Below are 12,200 nucleotides of genomic sequence, written 5' to 3'. Positions count from 1 at the left end.
GATGCCTGCAAGGACTATCAATGCAGTGGGGTTTTGTTGTGCTGTTTCGATGGAGCAGCCTGAACTTTGGTGTGTTTTGATATGGAAATGTTTTGGCACTGAAGCAAAATGTCACATGTCTGTGATGCCCCCCCCCAGCCTCTTCCCTCGAAAGTTGGGTTTGAAGGGAAAGACCGCAGGGGAGCTGAACACATGCCCAAAAGCACGAAATACCAACAGGAATGGCAACAACAACAAAAAAATCTTGGCATCGCAAATGAAATCTTCACATTTTGCTTGCCTTAGAATAAAAAGAAAAAAAAAAATCCTGGACCGTTGTCAGAAATCCTGCTGGAAAATGAAATCATGGGATCATGGAATGGTTTGGGTTGGAAAGGACCTTAAAGCTCATCCAGCTCCAAACCCTTGCCATGGATAGGGACACCTTCCATTAAACCAAGTTTCTTCAAGCCCCGTCCATCCTGGCCTTGGGGATGCATACACCTCTGCTTCAGCTGGGGTTGCACGATCCTAGAAGGATTTTATGGAAGATGGGAGCTTTTATCCATGCATTTAGGTTGCGAGGACGGTGTTGGAGGGGTGTTCATTGCTAAATCAGCCCCACAGTTGGGCGTTAGGGAAGAGAATGGGTCTTGAGTTTGCATTTTCTGCCTAGGAGAGCTCACGACCACGATCAGGTTGAGGAATAAGCTGTGTTTTTTTGGTCACAATTACCTCAGTGTGTTTTTCTGTTTGCTAAATTCCTGCGATAAAATGCATTAAATGTAACAGCAGAGAAAATAAAAGTTCCCTTTGTACAGAGAGCCTGATTGAGTGTGAAGATAAACCGAGATAAAACAACTGGGAAAATTAAGTGGGAGAAATAAATCCTGCTGGAGAGAGGCAGGGGGATGGAGGGGGAGAGCTGTGTGTGTGCTATTGCCTGGGCAGCGGTCAGTGCAGCTCTGAATAGCATTCCCAAAGCTTTGATCTGAGGAATGGGGGGATGCTTTGCTGCACCCCAGTTCCAACATACTGGAGGATGCTGAGCTTGTGGCTGTTCAGCCTGGGGTAGAGAAGTTGTGTGGAGACCTCAGAGCAGCTTCCAGTGTCTGAAGGGGGCTATAGGGATGCTGGAAAGGGACTCTGCATCAGGGACTGTAGTGATAGGACAAGGGGTGATGGGTTCAAACTGAAACAGGGGAAGTTCAGGTTGGAGATAAGGCAGAAGCTCTTCCCTGTGAGGGTGCTGAGGCGCTGGCACAGGGTGCCCAGAGAAGCTGTGGCTGCCCCATCCCTGGCAGTGTTCAAGGCCAGCTTGGACACAGGGGCTTGGAGCAAGCTGCTCCAGTGGAAGGTGTCCCTGCCCGTGGCAGGGGTTGGAATTGGATGAGCTTTAAGGTCTCTTCAACACAAACCATTCCATGATTCTATGGTTCCCTGCTGTGCCGGGGTGTGCGTGCACAGGGTAAAGAAATGGAGACTGTTTGGCAGCAACTGGGGAAAGGAAGAAGCAGGGCTGTGGGGGAAGAGGTGTCTGGAGGCAGTGCCAAATACGCTGGGGAAAAATTAGCAGCTGCAAGTGTGCAAGAGAAAAGGTGGAGAAGAGAAGGGATGGGGACAGATGGAGAGAAAGAGGAGGTGGAAAGGAGGAGGAGGTGGGAGAAAAGGGAGGAGGGGATAGTAGTGCAGAAAGATATTAGTTAAAAATCTCATAGCCCCGAGCCCAGATGCCATCTGCACGTAGCAGGATACCAACAAGATACAGCGCTCTCTATTCACCATGGAGTTGTTATGTGTATCTTGGCCAGATAGTGTAGCCGGGATGTTCAGGAATAGAGATTTCACGTGCCCCAGGAGAGGGATGCCTTGAAAGACCCCGGTTTTTGGGAAGCACCAGCAGCTCTCTGCAGACAGGGACTGGGAAGGAGCTTTGAAACAACTTCTTTGGGCTTTCCAGAGGGAGATCTGGGAACTTCCACCAGTGCTGGAGGGTGAAGGATTAGCTCTTTGATTAAACAAGGCCAGGTCCTCCAAGGACTGCTTTCCCCTCCAGCTCTGCTGGGTTTTTGCTTCGATGGGTTGCTTCAGTTGTGAGTGGCTCAAAGTTCATTTTAGGGGAAAAAAAGGACAAAAAAAAAAGGCAAAGAAAACCATTTTCCATTCTATTTTCCTTAAGAATTAGTTGTCTTTGCCTGCTGAGGACTGCGCTTTGCACTTTGACAAGGACGTGGTGGTTGGTTGTTCTCACCACGGGAGAAGATGCTGTCCTGGTGCGAAAAGTGGATGTGCTTCGTAGTGTTTCTCTCCCCAGGCAGGGTGCTTGTGGGAAGGTCCTAAGCTGTGAGCATCTGTTTCTGGTTTGAAAGGAGTTGGAAGAAAGCTGGAGAGGGGCTTTGGACAAGGGATGTAGGGACAGGAAAAGGGGAATGGCTTTAACCTGCCAGAGGAGAGAATCAATATCCTTTAGGAAGAGGCAGTGTATCAGAGGGTGCTGGTGAGCAGTTAACGCTACCCAAGTGTGTGGGGTCCTGGTGTTGTTGCAGTCTCCGTCCCTCACTGCATCCATCTTAAGGGAGATGGACTGAGAGCATCCCAGCATGCCCTAAGATGCGTGGAGAAGGGGAAAATAAACGTGGAGCAGTGGTGGGGCTGCAGAATAAAGCCCAGTGTTGCTGTACATTGGTCCCAGTATGGTGCTGGAGCAGCGCTGCCACTGACCTGCCCCACAATGGGCTCTGGTCCCTCACTAATTACTTCCAAGCCTGGACTCTTGGCATTTGCAAGCTCCTGATGAGAGCAATGAGGGAGAAAGCTCGGAGGGAGATGGAGACCAAACCGCACCACTAATAAAAGCGGAGATTGACAATGGGCTGGGAGGTGGAGGGACTCGTCCTTGCAATCTCAGTTCCTTTCTGAGCCTCTGGGATGATGAGAGAAGGTCAGGGCTTGTTAACGTCACTCTGAGGAGCAGGATCAGCCGCTGCCATATGCCTGATGCCCTCAGGGCCTGTGCCAGCCTCTCAGCTAGCTGGTATTTTTAGACATGGACCTGATCTAAAGCCACCCCATGCAACCTCTGGTCTGCAAACTGTCTGGGCACAGAAGTGGCTCTGCTTTCATGTCTGCTGCGTCCACGTTTTGTACCCTCCTGGATTCTGAGTTCTTTTTCCCTTTGCCCTTTCCTCCCCCATGTCCCAGCTTGCTCCCTCTGTTTGGTGGCAGTGTGCTTCCTCAGAAGGTAGCTTTAACCAGAACTGTGATGGGGTGAGCCAGAAGACAGAGGCAGGAAAGGGTGCTCTTTGACTGCCTGCTCCCGCTGTTGAGTGCCCAAAGGGGCTTCACTGAGGCATGCCACCTGCATAGCGGTGCCAGGTTGTTGTGTCCTACCCAGTTAGGCAGGTTCTGTTCCATAAATATGGACACCGTTCCCTTCCCTCTCTTTTCCCTTTTGGATGCCCCATATATGCCAGTTCAGCTCCCTGTCTGTCAGTTTATACCTTGCCTTTACATGTGTCTGCATCTCTGCAGCCTCCTCAGAGGCTCTTTTGAGGCAGACAGGCTCTTTTCCCCCTTTAAATCTCCCCTTTGCTAAATTACACCATCTCTGGCAGGCTTCCTGCTACACACACTCTATGTCTACAGCTTCCTCTCTCAAGGGGTGAGCACTATTGAACCCAGCACAGCTTCTGGTCACTGCAGCATCCTCCCCCTTGGAGCTCACCCTGCTGCTGGAGGAGGCTCAGGCTGTCTCACTGTGGGGAGCTGTGATGGGTTTGTGCTCACTCCTTGCTGCTCCTTCCCTGCCAGCAGCCATGGCTCCTCTGTGCCAAGGTGGGAGCCCATCGGGAAGGAGATGGGGTGTTCTTCCTCTCCATCCTTCCCCCCCAAAAGGATGCTTCGCATTGTAGCAGCTGGCTTGTGTATTCAGGGTTAAGGCAATTTTCTATCAGAAGAGCTGGAAAACTCATCCCTGTGCTTTTCCCTGCACTTCCCTTGGCTCCTGGGCTGTCCTATTTATCCAAGCTGCAGTCAGCATCCCTCTCATGCCTGCAGCCATCAGCTGGTGCCAGGAGTCAGCACACATCTCTGCAGTGCTAGCCTGTGGCTAGCAGTGTCTTTAGGGTCTCTGCATCCCACTGCTATATAGAGAGGATCTTTAGTGCTGATAATTTGGCTTGAAATCACTGAAAACCCCTTGCCAATACCTCTTGATTGGTTGTAGAAGCTGTATTTGGGTCTCTGGAGAAGATTGGGGCCCCAAAATAGCTTAAACTCTTTCACTGGTTGTTATATTCCTCCTGAAAGGGGCATGTTATATTGAGTAGGAATGCATCCAGTTGAGGACCATGCCCGTCTCGACTTAGGGATGAGGAACTGTACAGCACAATGCAAGGAGGTAGCAATGGGAGGTTGGTTTCCTTTCGTAGGCACAGAGATGGATGTGTCTGGATGGTCACTGAGGTCTTGGTGGCCTCAATTGCTGCTTGAGGAGGTAAATGATGGTTTCTGCATGTCTCCAAGACCACCTCCTGTGCATAACAGGACTGCAGGGGGACCAGGGAAGGGGTTGGTGCACTCTGATGTCAAGCACTACCCTGTTTGGAGTGGTGGGGTGGAAAACCATCCTAGTGCAAGGCTGTCTGTGTCAGGAAGTGAGGACAGCAGGGATATGGAGTAGGGAGATCCTCTGGAGCTCCCTTCCACAATGAGCTGGTGGGGCAAATATGTGTCAGCAGGACCTTGTTTCTCACTGCCCTGCCTGCAGACAGGCTCCCAGCCACAGGGGAGCCATCCCTGAATTCAACCATGCATTAACAAGTGGATGGAAGTGTGATGAGCAACGGCTGAGGGGCCTGGGGGGTTTAGTCAGGAGAAGAGAAAGCTCAGGAGGGACCTTATGGTTCTCTACAGCTGCCTGGCAGGAGGATGAAGCCAAGAGGGGGCTGGTCTCTGCCCTCAAGGAACAAGGGATGGGACAAGAGGAAACGGCCTCAAGCTGCACCAGAGGAAGTTTAGATGGAGCTGAGGAACAATTCCCTCCCCAGAGGGTGCTCAGGCATTGGAACAGGCTATTCGAGGCTCTCAGTGCCATGGGTTAGTGGTGGCCTTGGCAGTGCTGGGGAATGGTTGGACTGGATCTTAAAAGATCTTTTCCACCCTGATTGATTTTAGGGATGCAGGGAAAGGTGCAGCAAGGGCGCTGGGGTGGCCGAGGGGACCAGCATCGTGGTGCTGAGCCGGGCGAGACGTCCGGGCTTGAAGCAGTTAAAGGGGGGGGCAGTCCCTTGGGCTGGTGGGAGCCTCTCGGTGCCGCTGCTCTGCGGGAGCTCGGTGCGGCGGGGGTTAAAGGCTGGCGGGTGAAGCGCGCTCCGCCCGCCTCGCTGTGTGTGTGTGTGTGTGTGTGTGTGTGTGTGTGTGTGTGTGTGTGTGTTCGTGCGGGTGTTACCGGGGTGTGCGGGAGCCCGATCGCCGGTCAGGGATGGAGCCGCTGCCATGACAACGGCGGGCAGTCCGCCTGCGCGCCCGGGGATGCTGCCGCCCGACCGGGCCGGGATGCTGCTGCTGCCGCCGCGGCCCCGACACCCTTCCTCCTCCTTCTCCTCCTCCTCGCTGCTCAGCTGAAGGGGGGACGTCTCTGGAGACCCACTTTTGGGAGCCGAGAAGCATCCCGTCCCCGGCCTGGGGGGGGAAACATCGCCGGCAGCTCCGCGGGGAAGTTTCGATCTTGCGACAGAACCGGCATTTCGGGGAGCTTTCGGGTGTTTTAGGGGCTTTGTTTTCCTTTTCCCGTTATCATTTCAAAGAGCAGCAGCCGGCAAACAGCCAAACTCCCCTGTTTTTGACTGGGTTTATGGCCGCCCTCCCTTTCGTGCCAGAGCCACGTTTCCTCCTTGGGTTATAAACTTTTGATGCCAGATCTCCGCAGCGCGTGCCCAAATGAATCTTAAAGTAGCGTCTGGAGCAGGCACACATCTGTGACCTTCATCTCTTGCACTGCATCTTCTCTCCTCCTCTTCCTCCTCCTCCCCTCCGGCCCTCCCGTCCTCCTCCCTCACCCAAGGATACTGGGGACTCCCTCCGGATGCCGCTCGGCAGGCTCAGCGCTCGCATCCTGCCTTGCCGGGGGCTCTCCTGATCTCCGTGGAGCTCCTCATCGCTCGGCCCCGGTGGTTTTGCTCCCCTCCTTCCCCACACACACGCACCCCATCCCTCCTCTCTCCCCCCCTTCATCCCCTTCTCTTTTCGCTCCCGGTGGCCTGGTCGGGTGTGTTTTTTGCCTGTTGGAAAAGTCCCTGCTGCCCAGGATGGGGGTCGGTGGGTGCTTAGCCCTGCCCTGGAGGTGCCTAGTCGTCCTCTGTCTCAGGCTGCTCTTCCTTGTGCCCGCAGGAGTGCCCGTGCGCAGCGGAGATGCCACCTTCCCCAAAGCCATGGACAACGTGACAGTGCGGCAAGGGGAGAGCGCCACGCTCAGGTAGGAGCACCTGCATTGATGCCTTGGGGGGGCTGAGGAGGGGGGTCTGGATAAGGCTCATGGGGGATGCTGTGCGCGGTGCGGGGCTCCTGGAGGGTTCTGGGACCTCCTGGAGACTTCGTGTGTGTGTCCCGTTGTGTTGAGGGGATGCTCTGCGTTAGTGGTTTTGGGGCGAGCGATGCGCTGGTGCTGCGTGGGGCTGGGGCACGGGCTGCAGCGTGGGGCTGCGGGTGCCAGACGAGGAGCTGACACAGGGGTTTAGGTGGCAGACAGTGAGTTAGTGCCGCCTGCCGCTCCCAAAGTTGTCTCTGGGTGCGTGCGGCTGTGTGGGAAGGGAGGGAAGGGGAGGGGGGGGGGTCTGTGCTGCTTGCACCGATGCCAGCCTGCATTGCCAGTGGGTTTCCAGGGCTGCGATGCCTCCGAGGTGTCAGTGTTCTGCCTTGATCACTTTATAGTCTCTGCACGAATCTGTTAATATCAAATCAATCTTTTACTCCAGGGGTGCATCTTATGAATTCTGATGGATGCTTTTACCTTACTCTGTTTGCTGGGGGAGAAAGGCAGGCGGCTTCTATGCAGATGGGCCACTTCTCTGCTGCACAATAGAGCAGAGCATCCTTTTCTTATTCCCTGAATGAGTTACAGGTGTACATGGTGCATTAGCCTGTGTCGGATAGCAGCTCTCAATAGGCATCACAGAAGCGCGGTCAGATGAGCAGATAGCAGCCCAGCCTTTTCTCAAAGGGTGATGGGGACTCAGGTCGTGTCTGGGGCTTTGGGTTGTGCTGCGTGTGCTTCAGGAGGACCTGAGCTGGTTAATCCATGTGGAAAAGTGACCCTGTGACTCGGGAATGGAGCGCTGAGGGTGTGAGCTTGGAGAGAGAGAGAGTCTGGAGAAGTTAATCTGCTGCTTTCACTGCATTAGGGAGTAGTGTGTAACCCCGACACAAGCTCAGACCATGGAGGAACAGGGCTGCAGCAGAGAGCAGCTCTTCCCAAAGCCTGGCACAGGGATGAGGTGCGTGCCATGCTGTCTGTGAGCAAGGATGAGCCTGGAGCAGAGGATGCTCTGCTCACCTGGATATGGAAGGATGGACAGGGAGGGTTGGGTGATCTTCCCCTTGTTGTAGGGGGAAATGGTAGTGCAGAATGTGATGGTGGGAAACAGGCTCTACGAGTTCCATGTGAGAGAGGTGCTGGTCTCCCAGCACGGTGCCTTCCATGCTTTGGGATGTTGCCTGTGCCTAGCACATCCCTGTTCCTCACTCCCAGGCAGGGCCCTGCTTGTCATCACCCTGTGTAACTGGGGGCCGTGGCACTGCAGAGGGCATGTGTCCTCTTCATAACTGACTGCAATGATGCTTAACCTGAGCTGGAGTGAGCAAGGCAGGTTAAAGAAGGGAGCACAACCCCTCCGAGAGATGCCTTTGGCTTTGGTGCTCTTTTCCCCACCGTCGGAGCAAGAGGATGCTCATTGGGGTTTGAGCAGGATGGGTGCTGAGCCCCTTCCCGGGGCAGCTCCTGCAGCTCCAGCTGATCCTATTGCCAGCAGAGGGCTGACTTGGATCTCCTTTATGTATATTTTAAAGCTTTTGGCCTCTTTTCCGTGCTGTTTGCAAGAGGGGATGTTTGTGAAGCAGCCAGCTCCGGAGCGCTGAGCTATTTTAGCCTCCCCATAAGAAACGCTGCATCTCTTGGTGTGACTTACAGGAAGCTCTGCCCCAAAAGCACTTGTTTTCTACCCATTTCCCCGCTTGGCATCTGATTTTTCCACGCTCACCCCATCCCTTTTCCTCCTCAAGTTTAGCTTTTGCTTGCTGCAGTCAGGTTTCTGGCCTCCAGCTCCCATTTGCCCACACTCCCTTCTTGCATTGCTGTTTCCCAATGGTCTAACTCCTCTCTCCCATTCTTATCCCCTGTTCTGGGTATGCAGCAGCCCAAAGGTGGAATTCTCAAGGATGCAGTTGGCATTCGTTATCAGGTTGAAATACCCTACAGAGAGCTGGGAATGGGAAACTGCCCAGGACAGGCTTCCCGTGTGGATGATGCTTGGGTAGGTGTCTAGTGTGGGGCCCTCAATAGGGTTTTCACCCAGCAAACGGTCTGTGCACCTGTAGTCAGAGCAGATGTGGTGTCCTCTGCTGTCCTCGTTGCAAAATGGCACTTGTGGGGCTCAAACCGAGGAGAAAAGCTCCTGTAATTCCAGTTTATCGCACTTATGGAATTAGCCACAATCCTGCAGGGATTGGACTCGCCAGGTCCTCTCCCACCCTGCTGCTACCTGGTCATAGGGCGGGCTGAGCTGTGTAAACTCCCTTGGATTCAGCAGGGCTGATGGAAGCTCTGAGCTCTTTAAGCACACGCATGGCACTGCAGAAAGATGTGAGGGAGAGCAGAACCGCATGATGGAGGAGGAAACCTGGAGGCTTTTCAGGCTGTTTGTGGGTTTCCTGTATTGGATTTCGGGCACATCCATTTCCACCTCTCCACCCTTTTTCCGAGGGAGGCTCAGTGGAATCCTTGTAGAAGCTAAGGCTAACGTTTACAGTCGAGTTTGGGGTCATGTTAGATCAGCAGCAAATGAGTCCCCTGTTTTAAGCAGAGATTGTTGGTAATTCACTGCTTCCTATTGTAAGAACAAACAATTCCCATAATAGTCCTGCACCTTTCCTCTCCCGGGAACTTGAGGCAGTTTGCAAATTCTCTGTGTAGTATTAAAGAGAAAATCGAGCTGCCTCCTACCTGCCTCTGAAGCACAAAACCTGCTATGAAGAGGGGCAGATGTTTAGGTGGTAGCAGTAACCCGCATTAGCCACCAGTTTGGGACGTGGAACAGAGCAAGGAGCACGCTCGAGGTTGAAGAAGGTCACTTTTTCATTTCCCAGCTGGGATTTGATGTGGAAACAAGGATTAAGTTTGTGCTTGTGGGAAGAGTGCCACCGAGTATCAGCTTGCTATGCACGATGCTTCTTGGATGCGTGCCCTGCAGCTCGCAGGGCCACAGGCATCTGTCCCGTGGGATGCTGCAGGGGCATCGCTGGCAGGTCCCCAGCATGGTCACTAATTCCCAATGGGTTGATCCTAGCTAGAAACCTTGGATTATGTTTTCTCCCGACTGCTGGAAGCACCAGCACTGCTGTTGTCAGAGCTCAGGGCGATGCAGGCAGCGGCTGAACCACGGGTACCACATCTTGATGCTGAAATGGGGGATGTGGAGTAAATGGGATCGTATTCCTTGTGCCGCCAGCAAGCCGACCTTTTATAACAGGCATCAGTACAGTTCATAAAGACATAAAGCAGCAGCTGCTCCAAATTTCAAGGCTTTATAGTTTTATCTGTGTTTAAGAAATATTGGAGCTTTATTTTTAAGGCAAAGAGAGCCATGCAGTGGTTGGAGGGAACAGCTGGGCGATGGGATGTGCTGGGTTTGCTCCTTGGCTATCAGTGTGGGGACACAAGGACTTGAGAAGGCCTTTCTTGCTCTCTGCCTCAGTTTCCCCATGTGTAAAATGGAGCCAACAGCACTGGTTTGGTTAGAGGAGGGGGATGAGAAGAAATGAGCTTTCATAGGTGGTGCTAAGATTGTACAACTAACACATGTATAACTAAGCTTTTATCTAAGATAAATAATACAGAGAGGCTTTCCCCCTGCATTTAAAGGCAGATTTTCAAGTCAAATCACCCTCTACCTTTATGTTCACTTCTGGCCTCCCTATTGCTTGTCCAAGGAGACCAGACAACCAGGGTGGCTCTGCTCATTTGCATCCAAGACTTTGCTCCTGGCTCTGTTTTGTCAATTAGTGACTATGAGAACAATTCCAATTAAAACTAAGAAGCTAGAATAAAAATGCCACTCTTCCATTTATTTTTGCAATTATAGTTTTAATTATTCCTGACAATTCTGCTCTTTTTTTTTTTGGGGGGGGGGGGCAGGAGGTGTAGTAATCTACCGCACTTTGATTTCCCAGTACACAATGAGGCCCGAGTAAAGTAGAACCAGCAGGAGCAGGACCACAGGCTCTAACCATAGGTTTGGGAAGCTGGGAAATGAGATTTCCCCCCCTTCTTGCTCAGTCAAACCACCAGCCCTCGAGTTTTCCTACCTGTTAAATAGGGGTTGTGACACTCACCCGTGCAACCAGTATAGAAAAGACACGGTAATGCAGCCCCGTCTCTCCGCAGTTAAGTCCTTGCTGGGAAGTGGGAAGAGAGTCGCTGCTTTTTGTGTGCAGATGCTAAAAGCATGGGGATTAGTGAAGAGCAGATTAGTGAGGACTTGCTCCATCACTGGCCTTTCCTCCTTCTCTTTCCCCCCAAAAGTTTTCTGGAGCAGCTAAATATATACCTGCTGTTTCCAAGGTAGAACTCGCTGCGTGGTGGAGCTGTAATTGGCGACTCAGGGAAATTACAGCCATGGATTCTGGCATTTGGATCCTCCTGGCTGGCATAATAATTTCTCCCTAGGTAGCTGGTATTTAACTTGTCTTATCTGCTCCTGATAGTTATAATTACAATGCCCACTAATTTCACTTGTAACGGTGCAGCCGTTGGAAGGGTGGTTGGAGAGAAAAGGTTGAGGGGGTTGTGGAAAGGTTCCCTCCACCCCAGCCCGGTGCATGAAGGCGAGTGGTGATGCTGAGACCATGCAGTTGGTGCCCATCCTCCCCAGGTGGTGCTCCCTTCCCACTTCGGTGGGGTTGGAGCAGCCCTGTGCCATGCTGTTGGCCTGGCTGGCATCAGGAGAGATGCTGGTGGATGTGAATGAAGAGAAGGCTCAGGGGAGACCTACACAGAACCTGGAGAGGGGCTTTGGGCAAGGATCTGTAGGGACAGGCCAAGGGGAATGGCTTTAACCTGCCAGAGGGGAGACTGAGATGAGCTCTTAGGCAGAAGCTCTTCCCTGTGAGGGTGCCCAGAGAAGCTGTGGCTGCTCCATCCTTGGCAGTGTTCAAGGCCAGGTTGGACACAGGGGCTTGGTGTCCCTGCCCGTGGAACTGGATGAGCTTTAAGGTCCTTTTGAACCCAGATCAGTCTGGGACGCTGTGTTTGAACTCCTGGTGTCCTTGCTATGGGATGAATCTGAGTCTCCATCTGGGGCTTGCTGGTTTGTGTAGGATTGCATAGGGACAGGTTGCTTGTCCCCGCTCAGGAGCACAGTCGTGTTGTGCAAGGAGGAAATACGGGGCTGACTTCGGGGCATTCACCTTGTGCTGCTGGTCCTTTTGCCCAGCACAAAGCCAACCCCCACGCTAAGTTTCTGAGCTCCACTCACCAGAAATAGCTCCGAATGGTGATGCTCAGCTCCAGGGGATGAGACTGAACTGTGAGTAATCCTTTCTCTATAGGGTACACGAGATCTTCTTGCAAGCATAATAAACTCCCCGGGATTGCAGGCAGTAATAGCTGTCCTTCCTCTGGATCACACGCACTTCTCCAGGAGCTCAGGGTCTTTGTTTCTAGAAAAGGATTAGGTGTTAACGCTGCAAAATGAATCCGGAGCACAGCGGCTGTCTTTCACGTTCCTGGCTCCCAAAGAGTTCCTCTGTTCCCTCGACTGCTCTCACAGTTTGCCTCCTCCTTGTGTTTCTCAGCCCTAAACCGTGGATGCTTTTTACATCAGCTGGACATATTGTTTTAAGTGATAATCTTTAGATACTGCAGCCGAGCAGGCAGTTCATAAGGGATATCTCATTCAGTGACTATCATTTTGTGTGTCCTTGGAAGCAGCTTTTAAGGGTGAGGATGT

At 52.7% G+C, this 12,200-nt stretch overlaps 1 protein-coding gene across 6 annotated transcripts in view; it reads left to right on the top strand.

Annotated features, from left to right (window-relative positions):
• Window positions 1–12,200, top strand: part of LOC133281060 (opioid-binding protein/cell adhesion molecule homolog) — a 332,189-nt gene that overhangs the window by 229,574 nt on the left and 90,415 nt on the right. For 4 of the 6 annotated variants that reach the window (XM_061476212.1, XM_061476211.1, XM_061476213.1 and 1 more), the window contains one exon: window positions 6,370–6,454. In XM_061476212.1, the coding sequence (XP_061332196.1) occupies window positions 6,370–6,454 (85 nt within the window). Of the gene's footprint in view, window positions 1–5,396; window positions 6,455–12,200 lie in introns of those variants that run through there. The other 2 variants (XM_061476215.1, XM_061476210.1) reach the window with 2 other exon arrangements.

Source organism: Pezoporus flaviventris, unplaced genomic scaffold (genome assembly GCF_033815535.1).
Source record: "Pezoporus flaviventris isolate CSIRO_AGI_PZ_B2104156 unplaced genomic scaffold, CSIRO_AGI_Pfla_v1 ptg000093l, whole genome shotgun sequence".
In the NCBI taxonomy this organism is placed as follows: domain Eukaryota; kingdom Metazoa; phylum Chordata; class Aves; order Psittaciformes; family Psittacidae; genus Pezoporus; species Pezoporus flaviventris.
Note: the sequence above shows the minus strand (reverse complement) of the source record. Positions and strands in the feature narration are given on the sequence as shown.